The sequence below is a fragment of the Heterodontus francisci genome, chromosome 40, assembly GCF_036365525.1.
Source record: "Heterodontus francisci isolate sHetFra1 chromosome 40, sHetFra1.hap1, whole genome shotgun sequence".
In the NCBI taxonomy this organism is placed as follows: Eukaryota; Metazoa; Chordata; class Chondrichthyes; order Heterodontiformes; family Heterodontidae; genus Heterodontus; species Heterodontus francisci.
In genome coordinates, this window is record NC_090410.1 from 9,357,811 (window position 1) to 9,381,036 (window position 23,226).

Genomic DNA, 23,226 nt, shown 5'->3' on the forward strand with positions numbered 1-23,226 from the left:
AATAAAGGCCTGGGCAGCAAAAAATTCCGGTCTGGCTCCCCAGGTCCAGCAGAGACAGTCTTGCCACTGACTTTTCAGCCGGTGGATGGGGCCTCTTGCCAACGCAAAATTCCAGCCATTGTTTTTGGTTGCGCTTTGGACAATGTGTTGGGGTGTTAACTGTTTTGAAGGCAGTTGGAGAAAACCAGCCAAGAGAGCAGCCATCATCAGCACCCTCTTCCATCTCTTTGAGAACTTCCTTAGAATCAAGTGTAAGAAATGAGAGACCTGATGCTGCATTTCTCCTGAAAAGCCTGCCAAACTGATCTTCAACATCACCTGAAAAAAACTGTTATAGAAAGATCCCAAAATAAGCATCTATGCATATTTGGGACACCCAACCAAAAACAGACAACTGACATCTTTCCATATCTTCTCTTTTGTTCTTCAAAAATTAGCAAGTAATTGGCTAAAGTTTTTTTTTGTCTTTATTTTGTAACAGAGCTCTAAAGAGAAAATCTATTTTTTCGGTTAACCAGTGTGTGTACGTGTGTGTATAGGAGGGGCTAAGGTAAAAGGGAACTTTCATATTTCACTCTGTATGTTAATGCTTTGCTTCGTTACTGGTTATGTCTTGTTTTATAGTAAACTGATGATTTTGTTGTTTATTAAAGAAACCTTGTTGGTGTATTTTATTCTGGGATAAAATGTAGAGTCTATGATTGACCGTATCGGTAACTGGGTAAACATTTAAATATATGTTGTGACAAGCGGAACTAGAAAAGACAGTGCACAGTTGCGTTACTAAGACAGAATCTGTAGAAAACAAACACTTTACTTTCAGACCTTTTCACATACAGAACATCACTGATTAATTAAGACAAAAGTAAAATAAATAGACATGGAAAACAAGTGCCATAAAAAAGAGTTACAGTAGTCTTCGATAAATACACAACTATTTGAGATACAGTGAGATGTACAAAATATCACATATTTAAAATTTTACACAATATACAGTTCCTTTGCAATAAATTTGTAGAGGAAGAAAAAGTTATTTTTTTCTTAATGGAAAAATCCCACTGGCTGGGCTAGTGGTGAGTTTAACCCAGTCCCACTGAGAACCTGCAAACAAGACCCCATTCACACTTTCCAAAGACTTGCATTGATTGTTTTTGTTTTTAAGAACTGCATATAGTATTTTACCAAACCAGACATTTTTCAGAATTACTTTGCTTTTATTCTTGGCAATGATGTAGGGCTCAGGCACAACTGTGTTTTATGGAAGGGGTGGAATAATTTGGTGGGAGAAGGTTAAAAAGCCAACTGGCTACCAAAGTAAGACCCAGGTTGCAACAACAGTCTGTCAAACATTGTTCCTGCAAAACAGGCATGGAAAACCAACCTGTAAACGTTACAGGATAGGGGTAATCTAAGAATTCAACTTCTCTCCTAACTTAAATGGTGGAGTGGGAATCACAAACCTTTTTTTGAGTTGGGGGGGGGGGGGGGATTTAATAGCTGCACCTACCTAAATAATGACATTCCATCTTGGTCAAAACAAGACAGTATCCTAAGGCCATGCCATCTCCCAGTTTACAAAAGAAAATAATGGGTGAAGAAATTAAATAGTTGTTCCCTTGTGATTTCCTACCTGACAGTTGAACATTGACGGAGAACTGGATCCGTCTGGCTTCTTTCAACCCGGGTATAACATATGGGAGTCGGTATAAAAGTGACTCCAAGAAGAATAAGTTATTTGCATCAACAAGAGTTTTGACAACAGCACAATGAACTGCACACTCTGGACAAAATTCCTTCCAACTCATTCATGCTGGCCACCATTTACCTCAAAATAGAACATCTGCCACAACAGATTATTTTATTTTTAATCAATATGTGTTCAGAAGGCAAGCAGGGGTCATTGGATACACCATGGTCCTTAGTGCCAATAAATACAGCAAGAAAGCAGTTTTAATTTATTTTTATAAGACAAAATGCTGATTGCAGACAAGCACTCCATTGTTGACTGTACATTTGCCTATAACACAGGACATGCAGTAAACTGACCGCAGTACTGACCCACAACAATGTGGTCAGCGATCAGCTGGCTGGTGAAGGCTGGCTGTTTCACAAGGGAAATTCTGGGAGGGAAGAGAGTGGGGGCTGGTCCTGCAGCTTTCTGCCTCTGATCTTGGTAATACACCAAGGAGCCCAGCACAATGCTCAGACTGAAACTGGATACTGAATGTGTTTTTTTTTAAAAGGTGGTTGGGGGGCGGGGAAGAATGGCATACAGAGCAACAAAAACAAAAATGGTAAGATAAAAATGGCCTTTTGAAAACAAAAGCACTCTAGAATCTGGACATTTAGATTCACAAATACTAGCGTTGTGTCCAGGGCCTCCTTTTCCCAAGATACAAAGTAAAATGAACAGTCCAAACTTTGAGAACTCATCTCCCACCAAGATGCATCCTGAACAGTATTAAAGATTTCTGCTTTTATGCTACGGGCAATAAATTCTGAAAAAAGCCTCCTAGATAGTTACTGATCGATTCCCTTTGTTTCTTTTTCAAACAATTGTTTAGTTTTCATTGACGGTTCGCTCGGTTTCGCTATCACACTGGGGTCCACCGAACCTAATGCCAAGAGGAGAACTGGTGACGAGACCTCCCAGAAGAAAACGTAAACAATCTAGACTAAAAATATAAACTGAAACCTTAAACCTAGATTTAATGGGCTGACATTTCATTCTCTCTTCAAAATTCCAATGTTGTCTTGAATATCTTGCTTGCAAGCAAAAACAAACCTCCTGTCACCAAAGATTCTACAGTCAAATGATCTTGGCCACTTACAAAGTTAACCTAATTCTGCGATGCCCATTGATGGTGCCAAACTCAAGTCATTTAAAAAAAATTTTTAAATAACCTTCTAAAGCATGATCTTTACAAATGCGCATTTGTATAAAGACCCCACTCTCAAGACTGCTCCAAGTAGCATTTTGTTCTCAGTGCATAGACTGAGCTGGCCTGCCAGCTTGCTCGTTATTTATTATTAAATAACCTCATTTGTGAAAACCGCCAGGGAGTGTACATTCAGGAACCTTGTCGACAGGAACTTACTAGCAGGTATAAGATTTCCAATAACAAAGGGACTTAAGCCAGAAGACCTCTGACTGGGAAGTGCATCCTGTACAATAGGGATGCCCAAACAACGGTCCATGAAGCCCAGTCAATTCAGTCTTATTTGTACCCACATTTTTCATTTGTTAATTTGTCCTGCTTGAATTTTGTGGGTCTGGAAGTTTGGAAAGGTTGGTTCTTGGAGATGTTGCATCAGTAACAGGCAAATCCTAATTCAGAGCATCAAGCTGCCAGTAGCAGCAGCTTCAGACAGATGAGAAGGATTTAAACTTTATATGTGCCCTCCAAAGTTCCAACGGATGCATCAATACAGTTCATGAAGACAAAAATCTTGGACACTTCCTGCTGAACAGAATGTAATTCTGAATGCCACAGAAGTTATAATACCTTTTACAATATAAATGAACTGAAAATATATATATATATATATATATATAAAATCATTGTCAAAGTCTTTGTTTGAACTGTATCTGTTATGTAGGTTTTTGCTTCCTAGATTGCTACACATCTCGGTTATATTTGTTAAATGCCACATGAAGAAAATGTTAGTCCTGAAATAAACAAAGGTCAATATCACCTTGAGGCATTTTGTTCACATTAATGTAAGAACCTATACATTTTGCTTAGCTCATACAACAAAAGTACTCTTAATTCTTCACAGGTCTCCAATACTCCCTTTCCTCTCCTTTCTTCTAAAGGCTACTATTCCAGTGACTGTTTGGAGCCATTCCGTATCTCTAATGTTGAGAGTTGTCAGGTTATTTGGCTGTGATGAATAGGCAAGGGGTGCACATCACAGTACGACTGGTTGTACCTTCACCTGAAGGCCACAGAAGTGCTCTTCTCAGCTGAGGTCAATGGTTAGCGATCAGAAAACCTGGCTGATTTTCCCCATCTCACTCGCATGTAGAAATCAATTGTAGCCATGGATGAGATCAGCTGACTCATCGCTGAGGGGACTGAACCCGGCCTTCCTGATCTGTATGATTCACCACACCAAGCAAGTGCATTTACCCACTGAACTACAGGAGGGAGTAAATATCCTTCAACCTTACAAGCTATTGCTCAGCTAGCAGAAAAAGTGTTTTTAAGAAACAAAATATTTTTTGACAAACAGGAAGTTTTTTGGTTGCCAATTTACTAGGTGGAGGAGTAAGCACTGGAGAACAAATCAAACATGGGAGGCATCAGTCAATCTGATCTGTATTCATCCAATGCCCACATACTTTCCAATTACCCCTAGCCCGCTAGGACCTGCACTGATCCAATACCCATACACTTTTCACTGGCCCCTACCCCCTGCAACTGGATAGCAATCAGCAGCAGGAATGTTGTGATTTCTTTTACCCTGCTGAGCACAGAGACCAACTGCATTCAGCCTTTCCCCAGCTGAGAATCGCCCAACTCGCTACTTACTGGGGATCGACCAGAGGACATTCCTGGTCTGTACAGCTCAGCCACTCACTGAGATGCTGAGGGAAACCAAAAAAAAATAATTTATAAAAAATAATCTCTACTGGATGCATAACAACCCATAACCAAGGCTGTAGAAAGCAAGCAGAATTTAAAATATCTACAACTTGATGCCTCTTGGTGCTACTGTCCCCTGTGTATTTACACTCTGTACTGTATTCACTTTTAAACATTATTGGCTATAGTTTCATTTAGAAAACACTGACTTTGTACTGACTATTAAATGGATTACCATTCTGTAATTTGAACGCATGGTGCAGGATTAACTTATGCTCCTTGGAACAGTTTGCTGTAGCTATGGTCTTCTGGTAAATAATCTACGTGATTAATAAGATATGAAGATGGGAGGTTGCCATTGTTTACCCAGTGCAGTTCAAAAAAAAAATTATCTTCCCTTTTTCCTCCTCTTCTGAAGGCAACACTCATGTTGAGGTACGAGTTCCACTAGCAGCTGTCCAGCACTTCACCCAGGGGTAAGTCTGGAAAGTGAGTGAGTGTTGGCAGGTTGTTTCACTGTGGAAAAGCATTAGAATTAAGACCTAGCCTGACCTCACCCAAGCACCTCAAACCCAAGTTCCAGCAAGGGTCACCTGATAGTGATCAGGAGCAGCATATCATGCTTTTTTCCCTTCCTTAGCCCAGGGGCACACGGGCTAGTTGTGGTCCTGAGATCAATTAACTCGGCACAGAACAAAGCCTGAATTTGGAATCTTCCTAGTCCCACAACAGAGTGGACACGTGAAGCTGAGATAATTCTCTGATGGGTAGGGGGCAGATGAGCGATATAGAGATATTAACAGTAATGTTTAATTTCCTCCCCCTCAACGACCTAATGGAAGTGAACTTAGTACTCCTTTACAAGGGAATCAGCAGGTGATGGATGGAATTTGGGGGAGTGGTTGAAGGAGGGTGGGGGGGGTGGTGCAGGCAGGTGAATCCCAAGATGGAATCATCATGTTTTGCTCCTGGATAGAGCAAGCTTGATCGGACAAACGTCTTTTTTTCTTGCTCTGTAAGTTCTTATGTATAGGCTCATCACCAAATCAGGCATTGAATTTACCAACCAAATTAGATGGGAAGGCATTCGTCCCTGTTTTAATTCAAAATACATCAGTTAAACCAGCATATTTAGCAAAAATAGCAAGAGGACAGCCAAGATACAGTGACAGAGAAAACTACTCACTGCATTACGGGAGAATGCTCAGAAATAGCTTTGGATTGCTGTACTATTGGTACTCATGGCACCACTGGAAGACCCCCAACCCCCTTAATCATCCTATCAGGAAGAGAACAATGGCATAGTGAGCTGAACTCTCGAGGAGTGGCACAGGAGTAGTCCACCAGGACCTGCAACCTCCCCCTACTGCAGCTCAACACTGAAGATCTTCCCCTGCCTACTGTTTCCTTCAATAATTATTTTAGTTGTAGCAACACTTATATCATAGAAATGAAAATCACTAGAGGGAGACTTTCTGTGGTATGCTCCCGATCTCCCACCATAATTTTGGTGACATTTCCAGGGAAGCAAGGTTTACAACATTACTCCAAAGGTTCCGCTGATCACCACAGCTACTGCGGGAGATTTGCAGAACCCCACTGAAAATTCTACGTGATTCGGATTTGTAAGTGTTATTCCCTGGACACTGTTGTGTAATGTTCTGGAATCCTGCATGTATGCTCTAATTTTACTTTATAAATATACTGCATTCCTACTGATTTGATGGGAAAGGAAAGAGCTTTTGTCTTTCTGAAAAGGTTTTGCCAGTGCTTCCAGGCTCCAGAGTGCCATTTCTTTACTTATTCAATCTTCTCTTTTCTTGAGGAAAATAGGCTAGTTGACTGCGGGACAGCTCACCACCAAGCACAATCCTGTCCTTGTCCAGTATCCACATGCACACAACTTCCTAAAGGGGTCAGTGAATAAGAGCTTAAGCTCCGGCAGATATATTTGCTCCCTAACCTTGGGATCAACACTGGCAGCTAACAAAGCATAGACCAAGTGACTGAACCCAGGACCTTCTTGCTCCATATGAGTCAGATGGAGACATGATCCTGAGCCAATGAGACAGGTTATTGCAGTCATACAGCATGAACTGTACATTAATCTCCTACTTGACAGAAGGTGTAATTTAAACACCTGGCGCTGAGCTTCATGCCTGGGATGACGCATCGGGAATTTGAACACGAAGGTCAGTCTATCCTACAGTATTAGATTTAAAGACAGAATACCCTGCAGTGACCTCTGCAGCCAGAGTAGGATATAGATTCCAAAAATCACAAATTAACTAAATGCACCATTTTACTTTGTCTTTTCATGCTACTAAAACAAACTGCATATTGTTCTTTCTAGGAAGATGCCCCTTCTCCCAAATAAGAATCAGTTAATCCCTGAAGGAATATTTTGTACAAACAAAACTCCCGAACTAGTCACCACTGTTGTGGTACTAGCACAATTTCACTAATGGCAGATGTGAGAAACTTTCCTACCCAGTTCCTGAATAAGAGAAATACCCAGCAGTGGTTACCCTGATGGCTCAAAGGTAAAGAATTGCTCCTCGCTGGGCCATACAGACCAGGAAGGTCCCAGGGTTTAATCCCATCTGTGCTGAGTTACCTAACCTCAACATGTCTAACCACTGCAGAGCAGTAATCAACAAGCCAATGAAATGATGAACTATATCGAAGTCACGATCAAACTGTATAGCGCTCTTGTCAGACCAAGGCCAACATTCAAGCACTGGAGATAATGCAAAGAGGAGCAATGAGGCTGTTCCCTAATATCAAAGGTCTGCGTAATGTGGAAATATTGGAGAAGCGCGGGCTTTTCAGTCTTGAAAGGAAGTGTCAGAAAAGGTGACCTCATAGAGACAGTGAACTGTATGGAAAATGGTTAATCAGGAAAACTACTGTAAATTAAATTGTCCACAGTAGGACAGGTGGGAGCGTTAGTTTAGGAAATCTACCCCATTGTGTTAATATACATTCAGCACCGTCGGGCTAAGTGATCCTCAGATTATGAGGGAGAGGCAGCCACAAGCCACCCCTACCTGTACATTACTACATTCGCATGCTTTCAAGTTGGGGAACCTTGGTCCACTTCTGTGTGTGCCCCACAGAATACTCCCCAATGCTGTATTACCAGGGAGGGAGAGAATAAAAAGGAGAGTTATGAACCCATATCCCTGTTACATGTGCCTGCTGCTGTATTCCACTACGTCAATGCTATACTGGTACAAGATGGCTAACTGGCCAGGGAAAGGAAATATAGCCACACCGATAACAGGCTGTATTCAAAAAGTAGTCCATCCATTAAAAAATAATTTATGCCAGCACAAAACACGCTCTTGCACCTTTATACTGTTTGACCTACACCTCTGCTACTTCTTTCACTTATTTCACACAGCCCACGATCGGGTACCTATACAAAATTTACCAAATCATTTCTTTTTGGAAACTTTCAAACATATAAACATCGTGCAGAAAGTTCAGTGAACTCAAGCCCTTGAAAAGGTTTAAATGCAAACCCTGCGCTTTGCTACAATAGATGTGGAGGGGGCACAACCCAGGACTGTGAACTTCAAGGCTTGGAGGGCAAGTTATCTTCATTCACTGATTCAAAGGCAACCGTTCTGGGAGGAATGTGGGATCAACCCTTATAGATGAGCAGATACCAGTCTGTGAAAGGAAGAGAGAAATAAATGAAATATAAATTAAGAGGCAAGATTAACCAGGCAGATACATTTTATATCTTACTTTAAATGCAAATTGTATTTAGATACAAATACTTGTTTTTGCTATCAACCACCAGGTGGCAGAAGTGAGCTTTCAAACAACTTTGTGTACAAGGTTTTTAAAAACCATATATTTTTTTTTAAATTTCCCCATCTCTTGTGGCAGTGCTGTTATAAATCTCCATTACCTTGCCCAAATGACCATTCTACAAAAATCAACCTGGAAGGCTGATAATCACAGCCAATCTCAATCTTACCCTCCCCACAGTAACTACACACGTGCACTTTGCGAAAAAGTGCAAGTGGAGAGTTATCAGTGGGAGGAACCCTGGACGAGTTCTCTCAGACCCACCTGTATCAGCTGCACCACCCCAACTCTTGCCCCAGTGGGATGCTGAAAAGGGAGCATTAACATACTAGAAATGAACTTTTTTTTCTCAACTATGATTTTTCAAAGATTATAATAGTGTCAACAACAACAATGCAACTATCCTCTAGTGCAGGCATGCCAAAGCTTGTATCCTGTTGAGACTCTTAGGTGAACATTATGGAGCCTTACAGTGTAAATCTATCTCCATATTAATTCCCATATAACTGAAACTGCTGATACCAACAGATCCTGTTGTTCCAATTGAGGATGTTCCCACCAGTAAAATATGGCGTAGGTCGAGAAAGTCGAGATGACACAGACGCTCAGCCATATGTTTACTTAATGGCGGCACAGGCTTGAGGGGACTTGTGGCCTACTCCTGCTCCTATTCCTTATGTTCTTATTTATGTAAAGCAACTGAACTAAGATCAAACCTTCCAAATCTTCAGGACCAGAAAATCCAAACAGGAATAAGAAATGGCTAAGAAATATTAGGGCAAACAGGCTGAGTTGCCTGGGCTTTGTGAATTGAATGGCCAGGAACTGCAGCGATCCCTGCCCTAGGGCACATACCAGAGCCGGAGTAGGCGACAAACACTAAAACATGACTCTTCTTGCTGACAGGCTGCTGAGGTTTAGAGCTTGCTGTCAGGCAACCACAAAGTTTTTAACCATCTTGCGATTCAGTGTTTGTCATAGCAGTACTGGTCTTTCCGCTCCCACAATGGTTTGATTTTTTTTGGTTCTTTCATGGAATGTGAGCTTCACTGGCAAGGCCAGCATTTGTTGCCCATCTCTAATTGCCCTGGACAACTGAGTGTCTTGCTCGGCCATTTCAGAGGGCAGTTAAGAGTCAACCACATTGCTGTGGTTCTGGAGTCACTTGTAGGCCAGACCAGGTAAGGATGGCAGATTTCCTTCCCTAAAGGACATGAGTGAACCAGATGCGTTTTATGACAACTGATGCTAGTTTCATCGTACCATTACTGAGACCAGCTTTCAATTCCAGATTTGTTACTAATTAAATGAATTTAAATTCCACCCGCTGCCAGGGTGGGATTTGAACCAGTGTCCCCAGGGCATTAGCCTGGGCCTCGATTACCAGTTCAGTGACATTACCACTACACCACCTAAAGAAAGATTTTAAGGCCACTGTCAGCCCTCTGATGCCTTGCTCAAGGACCATTCCCCATGTGCTAGTCCAGTATCAGCAGGCCATTCGACTGGAAAGCATCACAGCCAGCCCAATCCTCACTCAACAGCCATATATATTCACTTTACAATAGCAGCACTAGGTAGTGATTAGGATCAGTAACTTTAACTGAGGTCTGGGCTCTCTGCCTTCAGCTAACTGCAGGCCCCTTGATGTTTTAGTGGATTAGTTAAACACTAGCTGGTTCAATTACCAAACTGCACCATCTGACCAAGCCATTGTTACACAAATCTTCTGTAGCACTGGACTCATTTTATCCCCCTCCCAACCAGTAAACCTTTTAAATTTTCTTTGTTATGCACAACCTGTTTATTTCAATGTGTGGTACCTTTAAATTTTTGTGTGGTACCGTAAAGGGGACTACTTGTGAGTAACCTAGGTGGTACCTTCACCATTGCTGTGGTGCCACACAAGCGCGCAGCTTAGAGAGATCATTGCTCCCAATCTCCCTTCCCTCACAATCATAAACTGTGGGTTAACCAGAACATTACAAAGAGCTTCCGCGTTATAGCAGACTTTGCACTGCTGAAGCTCACCTGCGCAGAGGAATGAGACCAGGGAGGTTATGTTGTGTCATACAAACACTTTGGCGAGGGCATCTGCTCCTGCACTGGCAATGTAGGCTTTGCTTGGGTGAAAGGTAACGTCATGGATTGCCTCGTCATACTTCTTCCGGTGCGCTGTGATTTCCTGAACGCAGGTCTTGTTGTCCAGATTCCAGAGCCGTATCGAGCAGTCGTGACCTGTTCAATTCGGTACACTCAGGAATTTAAACTCCGCACAATTTTACATAGCAACCAAAATAATCATGCATTTTATAGTGCCCATCATTCCCTCAGGAAGTCCAAATTGCTTCATAGCCAATGAGGTAGCGTTATAACCTACCAAAATGCCACCTACAGACATAACATGATCGTGATGCCCAAATAAAGTGTGTGCCATACACAGCAAAATTAATTCACAGGACATTATCAATTCCCTGTAGCCCAATGGGATTAGAATAGTTAGGTGCTTGATGGCCGGCACAGACACGATGGGCCTGTTTCTGTGCTGTATGACTCTACAACCAGATATCATTCAGGTGGCCCTCCTTCCCTAACCAATGTCTCCAATTCAGTATTTCCCTGCTTAATGTGGCACAGTGAATGACGTAAACCAATGTCAGTTTCCACTTCTGCTGTACAGCAAAAGTAAGTTATTTGGTGATTTGCCTCACTGTTGTTTGTTCAACCTTGCTGTGTATATACTGGCTGCTGGTATTTCCTTACATTACAACAGTGAACACACTTCAGAAGAAAAGTACTTCATTGGCTGTTAAACACTTTGGGATGTCCTGATGTCACGAAAGACGGTTTATAAATTCAAGTTCTTTTTTTCATTTTAAGGCTGCAGAATGCGACACAATTAAAAATCACCAGGCAATGACAGTAGGTTAAGATTTAAAAGAAACAGCAACTGCTTTGAGTGATACTTACTTCCTGACATCAGGAATATTCCATTAGGATCTACAGCGAGAGAGGTGACTGCGTCCAAATGAGCAACCATCGAATGGATCATTTTTCCTAAAAGGTGGATTAAAGAACATTACAAGAAATGAATGGGAAACTGTCAGCCCATCCAGTTGATTACTGTTCATGTTCCTCAGCCTCTTTCCAAATCTGCTCCCCTCTATTCTCCGTGTCCATTTTGTTCATCAGATTTTTCTTCCTTCGCAAACTCCCGAAGGCATCGATCTGTATTTTGAATGGCTGTCTGGTTTCACAGGCACCATGTGTACCTCTCCCAATGATTAAAAATTGGCCAAAGTATACTTGGAGCTCGGGAAGTAATCCTGGCAAAATGCAAGTAGCACAATTTCCATCAAAATCAGACTAGGGCAAGTGTTAGATATCTGGAAGGAGAGTAAACTCTTCAATCCAGATACTCAAACTATTACAGCTGTGAGGAGGAATGATATGTTGGAAGATTCATCAAATGAGGCCATATGGATTGAGCTAACAAACAAAAAAAGGGGCAATCACACTGCTGGGAGTGTACTGTGGACCCCAAACAGCCAGAGGGAGATAGAAGAGTAGATATGTAGGCAAATCTCTGAGAAATGCAAGAATAGGGCAATAATAGTAGGGGATTTTAACTACCCCAATATTAACTGGGATAGTTTTAGTGTGAAAGGAATTAAGGGAGCAGAATTCTTGAGGTGCATTCAGGAGAACTTTTTTGGCCAATATGCAGCAAGTCCAACAAGACAGGTGCAGTTTGAGACTTAGATTTAGGAAATGAAGATGGGCAGGTGGAAGGAGTGGCAGTGGGAGAGCATTTTGGTGGTAGTGATCATAATTCAGTCAGTTTTAACATAATTAGGAAAAGGACAGAGACAGAACAGGAGTTACAGTTCTCAATTGGGGCAAGGCCAATTTTACTAAACTGAGGAGTGATTTAGCGAAAGTGGACTGGAAACAGACACTTGAAGGTAAATCAGTATCAGAGCAGTGGGAGGTATTCAAAGGGGAGATTCAAGGGGTTCACTGTAAACATGTTCCCACAAAGAAAAAGGGTGAGGCGGCCAAATCTAAAGCCCCATGAATGTCAAGGAGCTTATAGGGTAAGATAAGGCAGGAAAGGAAAGCTTACGTCCGTCAGCGAGAACTCAATACAACAGAAAGCCGAGAGAGGTATAGAAAGTGGAGGGGTGAAATCAAAAAGGAAATTAGGACGCAAAGAGAGGGCATGAAAGAATACTGGCAAGCAAAATCAAGGTGAACCCAAAGATGTTTTATCAATACATTGAAAGTAATAGGATAACTAAGGAGTAGGGCTCATAAATGACCAAAAATTTAACCTGTGTTGGGGCAGATGATGTTGGTATGGTTCTTAATAAATACTTTGTGTCTACCTTCACAAAAGAGGGGGATGATGCAGATATTGTAGTTAAAGAAGAGGGGCGTGAAGTATTGGATGTGATGAAGATAGGGAGAGAGGAAGTATTAATGGGATTAGCATCCTTGAAAGTTGATAAATCACCAGGGCCAGATGAAATGCATCCCAGGCTGTTAAAAGATGCAAGAGAGGAACTAGCAGAAGGTCAGACCATCATTTTCCAGTCCTCACTGGATACAAATGTGGTGTCGGAGGATTGGAGAACTGCTAACATTGTACCTCTGTTTAAAAAGGGAGTGAGGGAAAGACTGAATAATTACAGGCCAGTCAGTCTAACCTCAGTAGGGGGCAAATTATTGGAATCTATTCTGAGAGACAGGATAAACTGTCACTAGAAAGGCACAGGTTAATCAAGGGGAGTCAACATGGATTTGTTAGGGGAAGATCTAGTTTTGATTCAATTTTTTGAAGTATCAAGGAAGATAGATGAGGGTAGTGCAGCTGATGTGGTCTACACAGATTTTAGTAAGGTTTTTGACAAGGTCCCACATGGCAGTCTGCTCAAAAAAATAAAATCCCATGGGATCCAGGGAAATGCAGCAAGGTGGATACAAAATTGGCTCAGTGACAGGAAATAAAGGGTAATTGTTGACGAGTGTTTTTGCAACTGGCGGGCTATTTCCAGTGGCATTCCGCAGGACTCAGTACTGGGTCCCCTGCTTTTTGTGGTACATATTACGATTTGGATGTAAATGTAAGGGGCATGATCAAGAAGCATTCAGATGACACAAAAATTGGCCGTGTGGTAGATAGCAAACAGGATAGCTGTAGGCTGCAGGATGATAGTGATGGTCTGGTCAGATGGACAGAGAAGTGGCAAAAGGAATTCAACCTGGAGAAGTGTGAGGTGATGCATTTGGGGAGGTCAAACAAGGCAAAAGAATACACGATTAATGGGAAAATACTGAGAAGTGTAGAGAAGGTGAGGGACCTTGGAGTGAATGTCCACAGATCCCTGAAGGTAGCAGGACAGGTCGATAAACTGGTTAAGAAGGCATGTGGAATCCTTTCCTTTATTAGTCAAGGTATAGAATATAAGAACAGGGAGGTTATGCTGGAACTGTATAATTCATTGGTTAGGTCACAACTTTGAGTAGTATGTGTAGTTCTAGTCACCTCATTAGAGAGAGGATGTAATTGCACTAGAGAGGGTACACAGGAGATTTACAAGGATGTTGCCAGGACTACGAGGAAAGATTGGATAGGCTGGGGTTGTTCTCCTTGGAACAGAGAAGGCTGAGGGGAGATCTGATCGAAATGTACAAAATTTTGAGGGGCCTGGACAGAGCGGAGGTGAAGGGTCTATTTACCTTAGCAGAGAGGTCAGTGACTTGATGGCATAGATTTAGAGTAACTGGTGGAAAATTAAAGGTGAGATGAGGAAAACTTTTTTCACCCAGAGGGTGGTGGGGTCTGGAACTCACTGCCTGAAAGGGTGTTTGAGACAGAAACCCTCGATTCATTCAAAAGGAGTCTGGATATGGACCTCAAGTGCTGTAATCTGCAGGGCTATGGACCAAAAGCTGGAAGGTGGGTTTAAAATGGGCGGATCGTTTTTTGGCCAGCACAGACATGGGCCAAGTGGCCTCATTCCGTGCCTTAAACTTTCTATGATTCTATGAAACTCTCGAGTCATTCAGAAGACAGCTGGATGTTGAGAAGGAGGGGGAGCGGTAGATTTCTACTGAAGGATGAGCTAAAAGATCCCACTGTACTCTTTTCTTTCTATGCTTTTAAAAAATTCTTTCATGGATTGTGGGCAGTGCTGGCAAGGCCAGCATTTGTTGCTATCCCTAATTGCCCTTGAACGGAGTGTCTTGCTAGGCCATTTCAGAGAGCATTTAAGAGTCAACCACATTGCTGTGGGTCTGGAGTCACATATAGGCCAGACCAGGTAAGGATGGCAAATTTCCTTCCCTAAAGGACATTAGTGAACAAGGTGAGTTTTTATGACAATTGATGTTAATTTCATGGCACCATTACTGAGACTAGCTTTCAATTCCAGATTTTTATTAATTGAAGGTTTTAATCAACTGAATTTAAATTCCACCTTTGTTAGGCTTTGAACCCATGTCCCCAGGGGATTAGCCTGGGCTCTGGATCACCAATCCAGTGCCATTACCACTAGGCCAGCATCTCCCCTATGTTAAAGGTGGATATCATTCAGCTTATGCTAAGTTTGGCCCTTTATTAGACTGTTCACAGTAAATAAAAATGTCATCGTCCATGCTCAAGTATACGGTAGGCATTCTTTACACCATTTTCCGCAGCCACACGCTGCTAACTCACATCCCACTCTGAACTCCTTCCCATCTCAATTACCTTATCTGATCACAGGCTACAAACTACACTGTTCAGAACAATTTCATAAGCCTCTGGTCTCAGTAAACCTCTAACAAACCAACAGTTAAGTTTTCTTTTTACCTGTCTTGTTGTCAAAGAACCGAATACACCTGTCGTCATGTGCAGTGATGGTGACTGGCAGTTTGGGGTGGCTGACAACCCGGTTAATCTGATTAGCAGCTAAAAGAGAGAGAGAGGGAGAGAGAATGCAATGAATCCAACCAGATTTTCAAAGTTTTTAAAATAAATTAATTGGGTTGAAGCAGTGGCAGTGGTAAAACCTGACTTTGCAATTCAAAGTTTAATATCGTTTGGGATTTGTACATTAGGAGGGTGACACAGTAGCGATACGCTATGATACTCTCAACCTGCTTCGTTGTAAAATGGCAGAATGTTGGTAACCGCACCCACAATTCTCCACAAGGCTGGGAAATGTCCACTTTCTTTCATAGTATTTATAACCTGCCCAACAGGTCCATGCTAGTGTTTATGCTCCACACCAGCATCCTCCTACACTTCTTCAACTAACCCCATCAACATATCCTTCTATTCCTTTCTCCTTCAGGTGTTTATTTAGCTTTCCCTTAAATACATCTAGCTAGTCACCTCAACTACTCGTTTTTTTATTCATTCATGGGATGTAAGCGTCGCTGACAGCACTTCTTTCCATCTTTAAGTACCCTTGAAAAGAGCCGCCTTCTTGAACCACTGCAGTCCATGTGGTGTAGGTACACCCACAGTGTTGTTAGGGAGGAAGTTCCAGGATTTTGACCCAGTGACAGCGAAGGATTGGCAATATAGTTCCAAGTCAGGATGGTGCATGACTTGGAGGGGAACTTGCAGGTGGTGGTGTCCCTATGCATCTGCTGTTCTTGCCCTTCTAGGTGGTAGAAGTTTCAGGTTTGCTACGTGCTGTCAAAGGTGCCTTGGTGAGTTGCTGCAGCGCATCTTATAGATGGTACACACTGCTACCATTCAGAGTCATAGAGCACTGAAACAGGCCCTTCGGCCCACCGAGTCTGTGCCGACCATCAACCACCCATTTATACCTAATCCTACATTAATCCCATTTCCCTCTCACATCCCCACCTTCCCTCAATTCTGCTACCACCTCCCTACACTAGGGGCAATTTACAATGGCCAATTTACCTATCAACCCGCAAGTCTTTGGCATGTGGGAGGAAACCAGAGCACCCGGAGGAAACTCACGTAGGTCACAGGGAGAACTTGCTAACTACGCACAGGCAGTACCCAGAATTGAACCTGGTCGCTGGAGCTGTGAGGCTGCAGTGCTAACCACTGCGCTACTGTGCGCTGGCGGTGGAGGGAATGAATACTTAAGGTGGTCGACGCCAATCAAGCAGGCTGCTTTGTCCTGGATACTGTCCAGCTTCTTGAGTGTTGTTGGAGCTTCACTCATCCAGGCAAGCGGAGAGTATTCCATTATACTCCTGACTTGTGCCTTGTTGACAAGCTTTGGGGATTCAGGTGGTGAGTTATGTCACAAAATTCCCAATCTCTGACCTGCTCTTGTAGCCACAATATTTAAATGGCTGGTTCAGTTAAGTTGTTGGTCAATGGTAACACCCAGGATGTTGATGATGGGGAAATTCAGCAATGGAAATGCCACTGAATGTCAAAAGGAAGTGGTTAAGATGCTTGTTGGAAATGGACATTGCCTGGCACTAGTGTGGAATGATGTTACTTGCCACTTATCAGCCCTGAATGTTGCCCAGGTGTTGCTACATGTGGGCATTGACTGCTTCAGTATCTGAGGAGTTGTGAATGATACTGAACAGTGTGCAATCTTCAGCCAACATCCCCACTTCTGACCTTATGATGGAGGGAAGGTCATTGATGAAGCACCTGAAGGTGCTTGGGCCTAGGACACTATCCTGTGGAACTCCTGCAGCAATGTCCTGAGGCTGAGATGATTAGCCTCCAACAACCACAACCGTCTTCCTTTGTGCTAAATATGACTTCAACCAGTGATGCATTTCCCCCCACCGATTACCATTGACTTCAATTTTGCTTGGACTCCTTGATGCCACACTCAGTCATATGCTGCCTTGATGTCAAAGGACATCACCTCTCACCTTGCCTCTGGAAATTCAGCTCTTTTATCCATATTTGGACCAAGGCTGTAATGAGGTCTGGAGCTGAGTGGTCCTAGCAGTAGCCAAACTGAGCATGTGAGCAGGATGTTGCTGAGTAAGTGCCACTTGATAGCACTGTTGACAACACCATCCATCACTTTGCTGATGATTGAGAGTAGATTTATGGGGCGGTAATTGGCTGGACTGGATTTGTCCTGGTTTTTGTGAACAGGACATACCTGGGCAATTTTCCACATTGTCAGGTAGATGCCAGTGTTGTAGCTGTACAGGAACAGCTTGGCTAGGGGCATGTATAGTTCTGGAGCACAAGTCTTCAGTAGTACAGCCAAGATGTTGTTAGGGCCATAGCTTTTGCTGTATCCACTGCATTCAGCCGTTTCTTGATATCTCGTGGAGTGAATCGAATTGGCTAAAGCCTGGCATCTGTGATGCTAGGGACCTCAAGAGGAGGCCGAGATAGATCATCAACTTGGGGCACTTCTGGCTGAAGATGGTTACAAATGTTTCAGTCTTTTCTTTTGCACTGACATGCTGGGCTCCACCACCCTTGAGGATGGGGATGTTTGTGGAGCCTCCTCTTCCGGTTTGTTGTTTAACTGTCCATCACCATTCATGACTGGATGTGGCAAGTCTGCAGAGCTTTAATCTGGTTGTGTGATTGCTTAGCTCTGCCCATAGCATTCTGCTTCTATTCTATAGCATGCATGTAGTGAGCTTCACATTCCAACCACTCCCCAGGTAAAGAGGTTTCTGTTGAATTTCCTATTGGATTTATAAATGACTATCTTATATTTACGGCCGCTAGTTCTGGTCTTCCACACAAGTGTCTATGTCTAGCCTATCAAGCCCTTTCATAATCTTAAAGGCCTCGATCAGGTCACAGCTCTGCCATCGGTTTTCTATAGAAATAAGCCCCAATCTGTTCAATATTTCCTCACAGGTATAACCTCTCAGTTTGGTATTATTCTAGTGATTTTTTTTTAAATCTTTTCCAATACCTCTATATTTGTTTTTCACCAAGGTCCTCCAATTACTTCAAACATCAGACATTTCCTCAGTAATTAAATCACAATGTGAGATTCCAAAAGATACAATTTATAGAAAGTGATTTTTTTTTTAAGTGGGTTGTTAATTTACAAAGCTTATATGTACTTTTAGGAAGGGGGAATAAATCATATTCAACAGAGACAGAGAGGTCAAAGGAAGACAACCCTACCTTTTTATAAGCCTTATCCCCCAGCTGATGTGACCCCAATAGACCCAATTCTAAACATTCCAGTAAAATGGAAGTAGTCAGTAGTAAATTTAGAAAAAAAACACACGCAAAAATGCAAGAGATGGAGCTCTGTGGGAAAGACAGGACTCTCTTACAGGTTCGTAGCTCCTTTCGTTTAGCCTCTCCTGTCAGCTTACCAGTGTCAGATGTTTTAGAATCCAGGGTCATCAATGGCTGCAACGTCTGCAGATCATATATGATCACATCCCCGCTAGTGAAGGAAGCTACAGCATGAGCAGGATCACTCACAAAGGCAACAGAGGTAGGAATTCCATTTTCTGTAGAATAGAATACAACTAAAGTACTAAACAAGTAGTAAACAGTTAGTTACATCTGTTACTGAACTGCACTCACATCTTGCAGACTTGAGGGCAGTGACAGATTATTAATATCCATTATATACATTTTGATAAATGAACAGCATATTATGTTTAACATTATCTAAATTGAAGCTCCCCATATAGCTCAATTGGCTGATGCAGTGCATAGCTGAGCCACTCAGGCCAGCTAAGTCCCACATTACAATCAGAATTAGCTAATCTGAGCAAAGTGCAGAATCACTTCAACTGGCCCATGGATTAAGAAAAGGGAAAAGCGGCTGCCCTTGAATGCTATCCAGTGACTGGAAAGTGCATGCACGCACACCTGCATATATGCTCGTTGGCTTTGATACTCCCTGGTGTTAAAAATGTTTGCCATTCTTTGTCTAATGCTCATAGATGAACAAGAATGGCTACTTTGGCAAGGTATCAAGGTCCCAGAAGATGGTCTGCTCTAAGTAACAGTCTCCTAGTAAAGAGTGGGGAACCTTCAGGAGCCAGGGGGCGGGTGGAAGACTGGAAAAACAAGCTACTCTAATTAAACATTATCTTAACATTTTCTTATTTGCTCCCTGCTTGTTTGAGATCTTCCAATATTCTGCATCATTTGCTTGCTCAGGGATGAGGGCCCTAAATGTAATGGGGGGAGGGTATAGTGCATGTGAGCCCTGAAGCAGTTAGCACACCTGGGAGACCAGGATGTCTCTTGCTGCACCGACACCCCCCCACCCCCTCCCCCACCTCGTAGATGCCACATCTGCCTCTCTTCCCTTCCAGCAGATGGTCCATATCTCCTTACCAGCAGGAGATGCCCCCCTTCTTTTACCTCTCCCAGCCCCAAAAAGATAGCCTCACTACTCTACCTCTCTTCCCAATCATTCCAGAAGCACCACGTGTTTGCCTGTAATGTCTTTACTCACCCTTATCTCTGTTGTATGTACTAACACAGGCTGGATTCGCAGTTGTATCCCACAACCTAACAGTTCCATCTGCTGAACACGAAATCAGGCGGTTCTTCGGGATACTAAATGCAAGTCCCCAAACCGTATCTGTGTGACCATTTAGTGTTCTGGACAGAATACTCTCATCTGTAAAATGCAGCAGATTCATATCACTGAATAATAAATTGTATGACTGAAAGGGCCAAGTCTTAACCACAGAAATAGCCCATTTGACCACCTAACAGGCTTGACTCTTATAATGTCTCATTTCATTGGGTGATCCAGGTTTTGCTCTCCCCTTTCTTTACATTGTTATAAGTAAATGTTAGCTGGAGAACAGAATAAATGGCTGACCTCATCATGACCCAGTTTGGTCAGGACAACAAATACAAATTTAGCTGCAATAAAAAGTGAGAGGAGACAAATACATTATTTTTGAGTGTGTTAAGGTGTTCAGGAAAACTAAAACCCATAGAAACACAGTATTGGTTGTCCAAGGGCTTAGATCCGGAGAACAAAAGTCAGCATGTGCAGGAGAGAAAGTTAAAGATGAGAAAACAGAAAGAAGGAAATAAATAAATAAATTGCTGAAAACCTTAATAAAATGTTGAGATTCTGCCCATATTCACAAATTATTCAAGCATCACTCCAGTTTATGACCAGTACTGTTGAAATGAATTATTACCTGCCACCCAGCATTGTACATAACCAGGACCCCTGGTGATCTTGCATTCCTGTCACATCAACAAAACCATTTGCAGGCCCATTGGAATATTATTTTGTTAAACCCTACTTAGCACATACCATAAGTGTCGTATGGGTCAGTGTTCAAACTTGGAATATTCCAGCAGCAAATTGTGCCATCAAGCCCTCCACTGAAGCACTGGTCCCCTTTAGAACTAACTGCTAATGACAACACCGGATCTCTGTAACAGGAGGAGAGGGAGAGATTACAAAAAATAATTTGACAATCAAGTATTACCAGAATTATAACATTAGCAATGCAGTGAGGTGCAGTAATTTCCCCCTGTCCTGAAGGCACTGATCCATGCTGGAGTACAGCTACATGGGCACAAGCAGCCCTCTACTACAGAAACTCTACTTCAACAGATAGGGTGCAGTGGCTAAATGTTGCACCATTTCAGCTGTCCTGGTGAGATCAACTTAGTGCAGACTCTGGATCAAATCTGGGACCTACTCTGCATATAGAGTAACCCCATGATAGCTAAACTCCACTCCTGATGAATTAAAGCTGTTAGTTTCCAATAAAAATATTGAATTATCCAAGAATTTAAATTAATGCAAGTAACAGAGAAGCAGGAATCTGGTACTTAAAATAGCTAAATTAGGGAACTTTGAATTAATAGATTATTTGCATTAGCTGACTATCATATACTTACACATGCCCCCTGAATGTATAAATTGGTTCCACATCCAACGCAGTACTCCTAGAACAAAATGAAATTAAAACACTTATAGTGGACATTTCTTTTCTCCAGTAACATTCTACCTTTATTTTTTAAAAACTAAGTTTTCTTTCATGTAACATGTCTAGCTTTTTATACAATGTGAGTGCTTCCGTTTCTGTTGTCTAACAGCCAACTTGAACCTGAAGTAAACCAGGTCTCTAAAACAGGCAGCTAGGAAGAGCCATTTTCTACCTGAACGCCAGCAGGTTTACTTTCTGGTTACAATGAGTTGTATCAAACCCATGCGTCATTAACTAGCGATAGTAACACTGGCCTCACATAGTAGAATAGCAGCTTCAAAAAATGATAGTAAAAGATGGACAAACAAAATGAAGCCAGCGATAGGCCCATTTGACTATAGAATGAGGGGGAATTTTATGCTCTCCCCCACAGTGGGTTTGGAGACGGGGAGAGCGTAAAATCAGGTGGGATTGCAGCAGAGGGTTCCTATCACCATCCTGCCTCCGCCAACAGTTAGTCTGGGGCGAGAAGGCCTGTGAACGGCCTACCTGGTCCACCGCCAACAGAGGCCCTTAACTGTAATTAACCACCAATTAAGCACCTCTTCCTGCTGCAGCAGCAATTAGGTGTGATGCAGGCAGCCCTGTTGCCGCATGGCACGAAAAAACGTGCGGGCTGCTTCCTGGCTCCGTGGGGGAAAACTCCCTTGTTAAAAGGCATTTAGTGTCTGAATGAGGGACCTGGCATCAGGAAGGTGGCCCCGCCCACTGAGGGCCACTCCCTGCCTTGCTGCCTATCCCCCTTCCCCCTGCGAGACCCTTCCCACCCTGACCTACCTGAGACCTGGTTCCAGCAACGTTCCACGTCCTCCAGTGGGTGCACCTGCAGCAGCAGCAGCCACCGGCCTCTGGTTAGCAAGTAGCTCTGCAAGGGTGGGAATTCTGGTGACGGGGTCCTCGATCCTGCAGAAGGCTTGCCGCTGTTCAATTAACTGCCTGATTGGCAGCAAATTTGGCATGCCTTCCGCAGAAGAGATGATGTGGGGATCTCAGCATCGATTTCTCCGGACGTCGAGACCTCCACCGCCAGGAGAAAATACCCCCCATGTATTTGACTGCCTCTTGAACAACTCCAGAATTTTACTTGTGAGTTAGTGGTGGGAAATGGAAAACTTTCCAACTGGTCCACCCTGCACTAGTGATGCACACTTCCAGCTCAGATGCAGCGGAAAGCTCCTTTTGCTCTTGCTCGACAACGCCCCTTACCCTCAATCTCAGAAAAGCATTTCTACTGCAATAGTATGAATTCTTTTCCATTCCACGCCAGCGACCCTCGCTGAACGAGATTGCCAATTTAATATAAATTAGGGACCATTTTGTATAGTGGACCAAGATTAGGGGCTGAATTTTACGCCGCCCCAGCGGATCAGATGGTGACATGGGGGCAGCGTAAAATTGAGCGGGAAGCTCCAGGAGGCCTTCCCGCCCCGGGTTAACTTTACAGCGGTCAGGCGGGGAGGGAAAACAGCCCGCCCGGCACGTCTGAGGCCAAACAAGGCCCTTAAGTGGCCACTTAACGGCCACTTTAGGGCCCTCGCCCGCCTCCAAAGTTATTTTACCCATGGCCAGCGGGCGTGCTGGGGACGTGAAAGGCGGCCCAGCGATAGTTGCCGGCCTTTCCGCGTGCCGGGGTGGGGGTGTTTGCCAAGGCAGTCGGGCACAGGGTGCCTGATTGAGGGCTGCCCCCGCCTCCCAATCCATCCCCGGGACCCAAGACCCTCCCACCTACCCCCCAAACAACCATCCTTGCCTCGCCAGGGCGTGCCCGATTCCCTCGGTGAGGCATCAACAACCTACCTTGGATCCTGGCTCCGTGACATCCTCCTCGGTCGGCTGGGCCGTAGTCCCAGCAGTGGCCACCGCTCCCGGTGGCACTGCTAGGACTAAGAGATGCCGT

The 23,226-nt window shown here is 43.3% G+C and overlaps 1 protein-coding gene across 2 annotated transcripts in view; it reads right to left on the bottom strand.

The window, feature by feature from the left end:
- Positions 1 to 491: 491 nt before the first annotated feature.
- LOC137353059 (striatin-3-like) overlaps positions 492 to 23,226 on the bottom strand; it is a 51,097-nt gene continuing 28,362 nt past the window's right edge. Inside the window, exons 11-18 of one of the 2 annotated variants that reach the window (XM_068019003.1) lie at positions 21,241 to 21,288; positions 20,645 to 20,766; positions 19,820 to 19,987; positions 18,717 to 18,857; positions 15,268 to 15,366; positions 11,382 to 11,468; positions 10,443 to 10,649; positions 492 to 8,267 (exon numbers count right to left, since the gene is read on the bottom strand). In XM_068019003.1, the coding sequence (XP_067875104.1) occupies positions 10,480 to 10,649; positions 11,382 to 11,468; positions 15,268 to 15,366; positions 18,717 to 18,857; positions 19,820 to 19,987; positions 20,645 to 20,766; positions 21,241 to 21,288 (835 nt within the window). In that variant the 3' untranslated portion in view covers positions 492 to 8,267; positions 10,443 to 10,479. The remainder of the gene's footprint in view (positions 8,268 to 10,442; positions 10,650 to 11,381; positions 11,469 to 15,267; positions 15,367 to 18,716; positions 18,858 to 19,819; positions 19,988 to 20,644; positions 20,767 to 21,240; positions 21,289 to 23,226) is intronic. The other variant, XM_068019004.1, reaches the window with a different exon arrangement.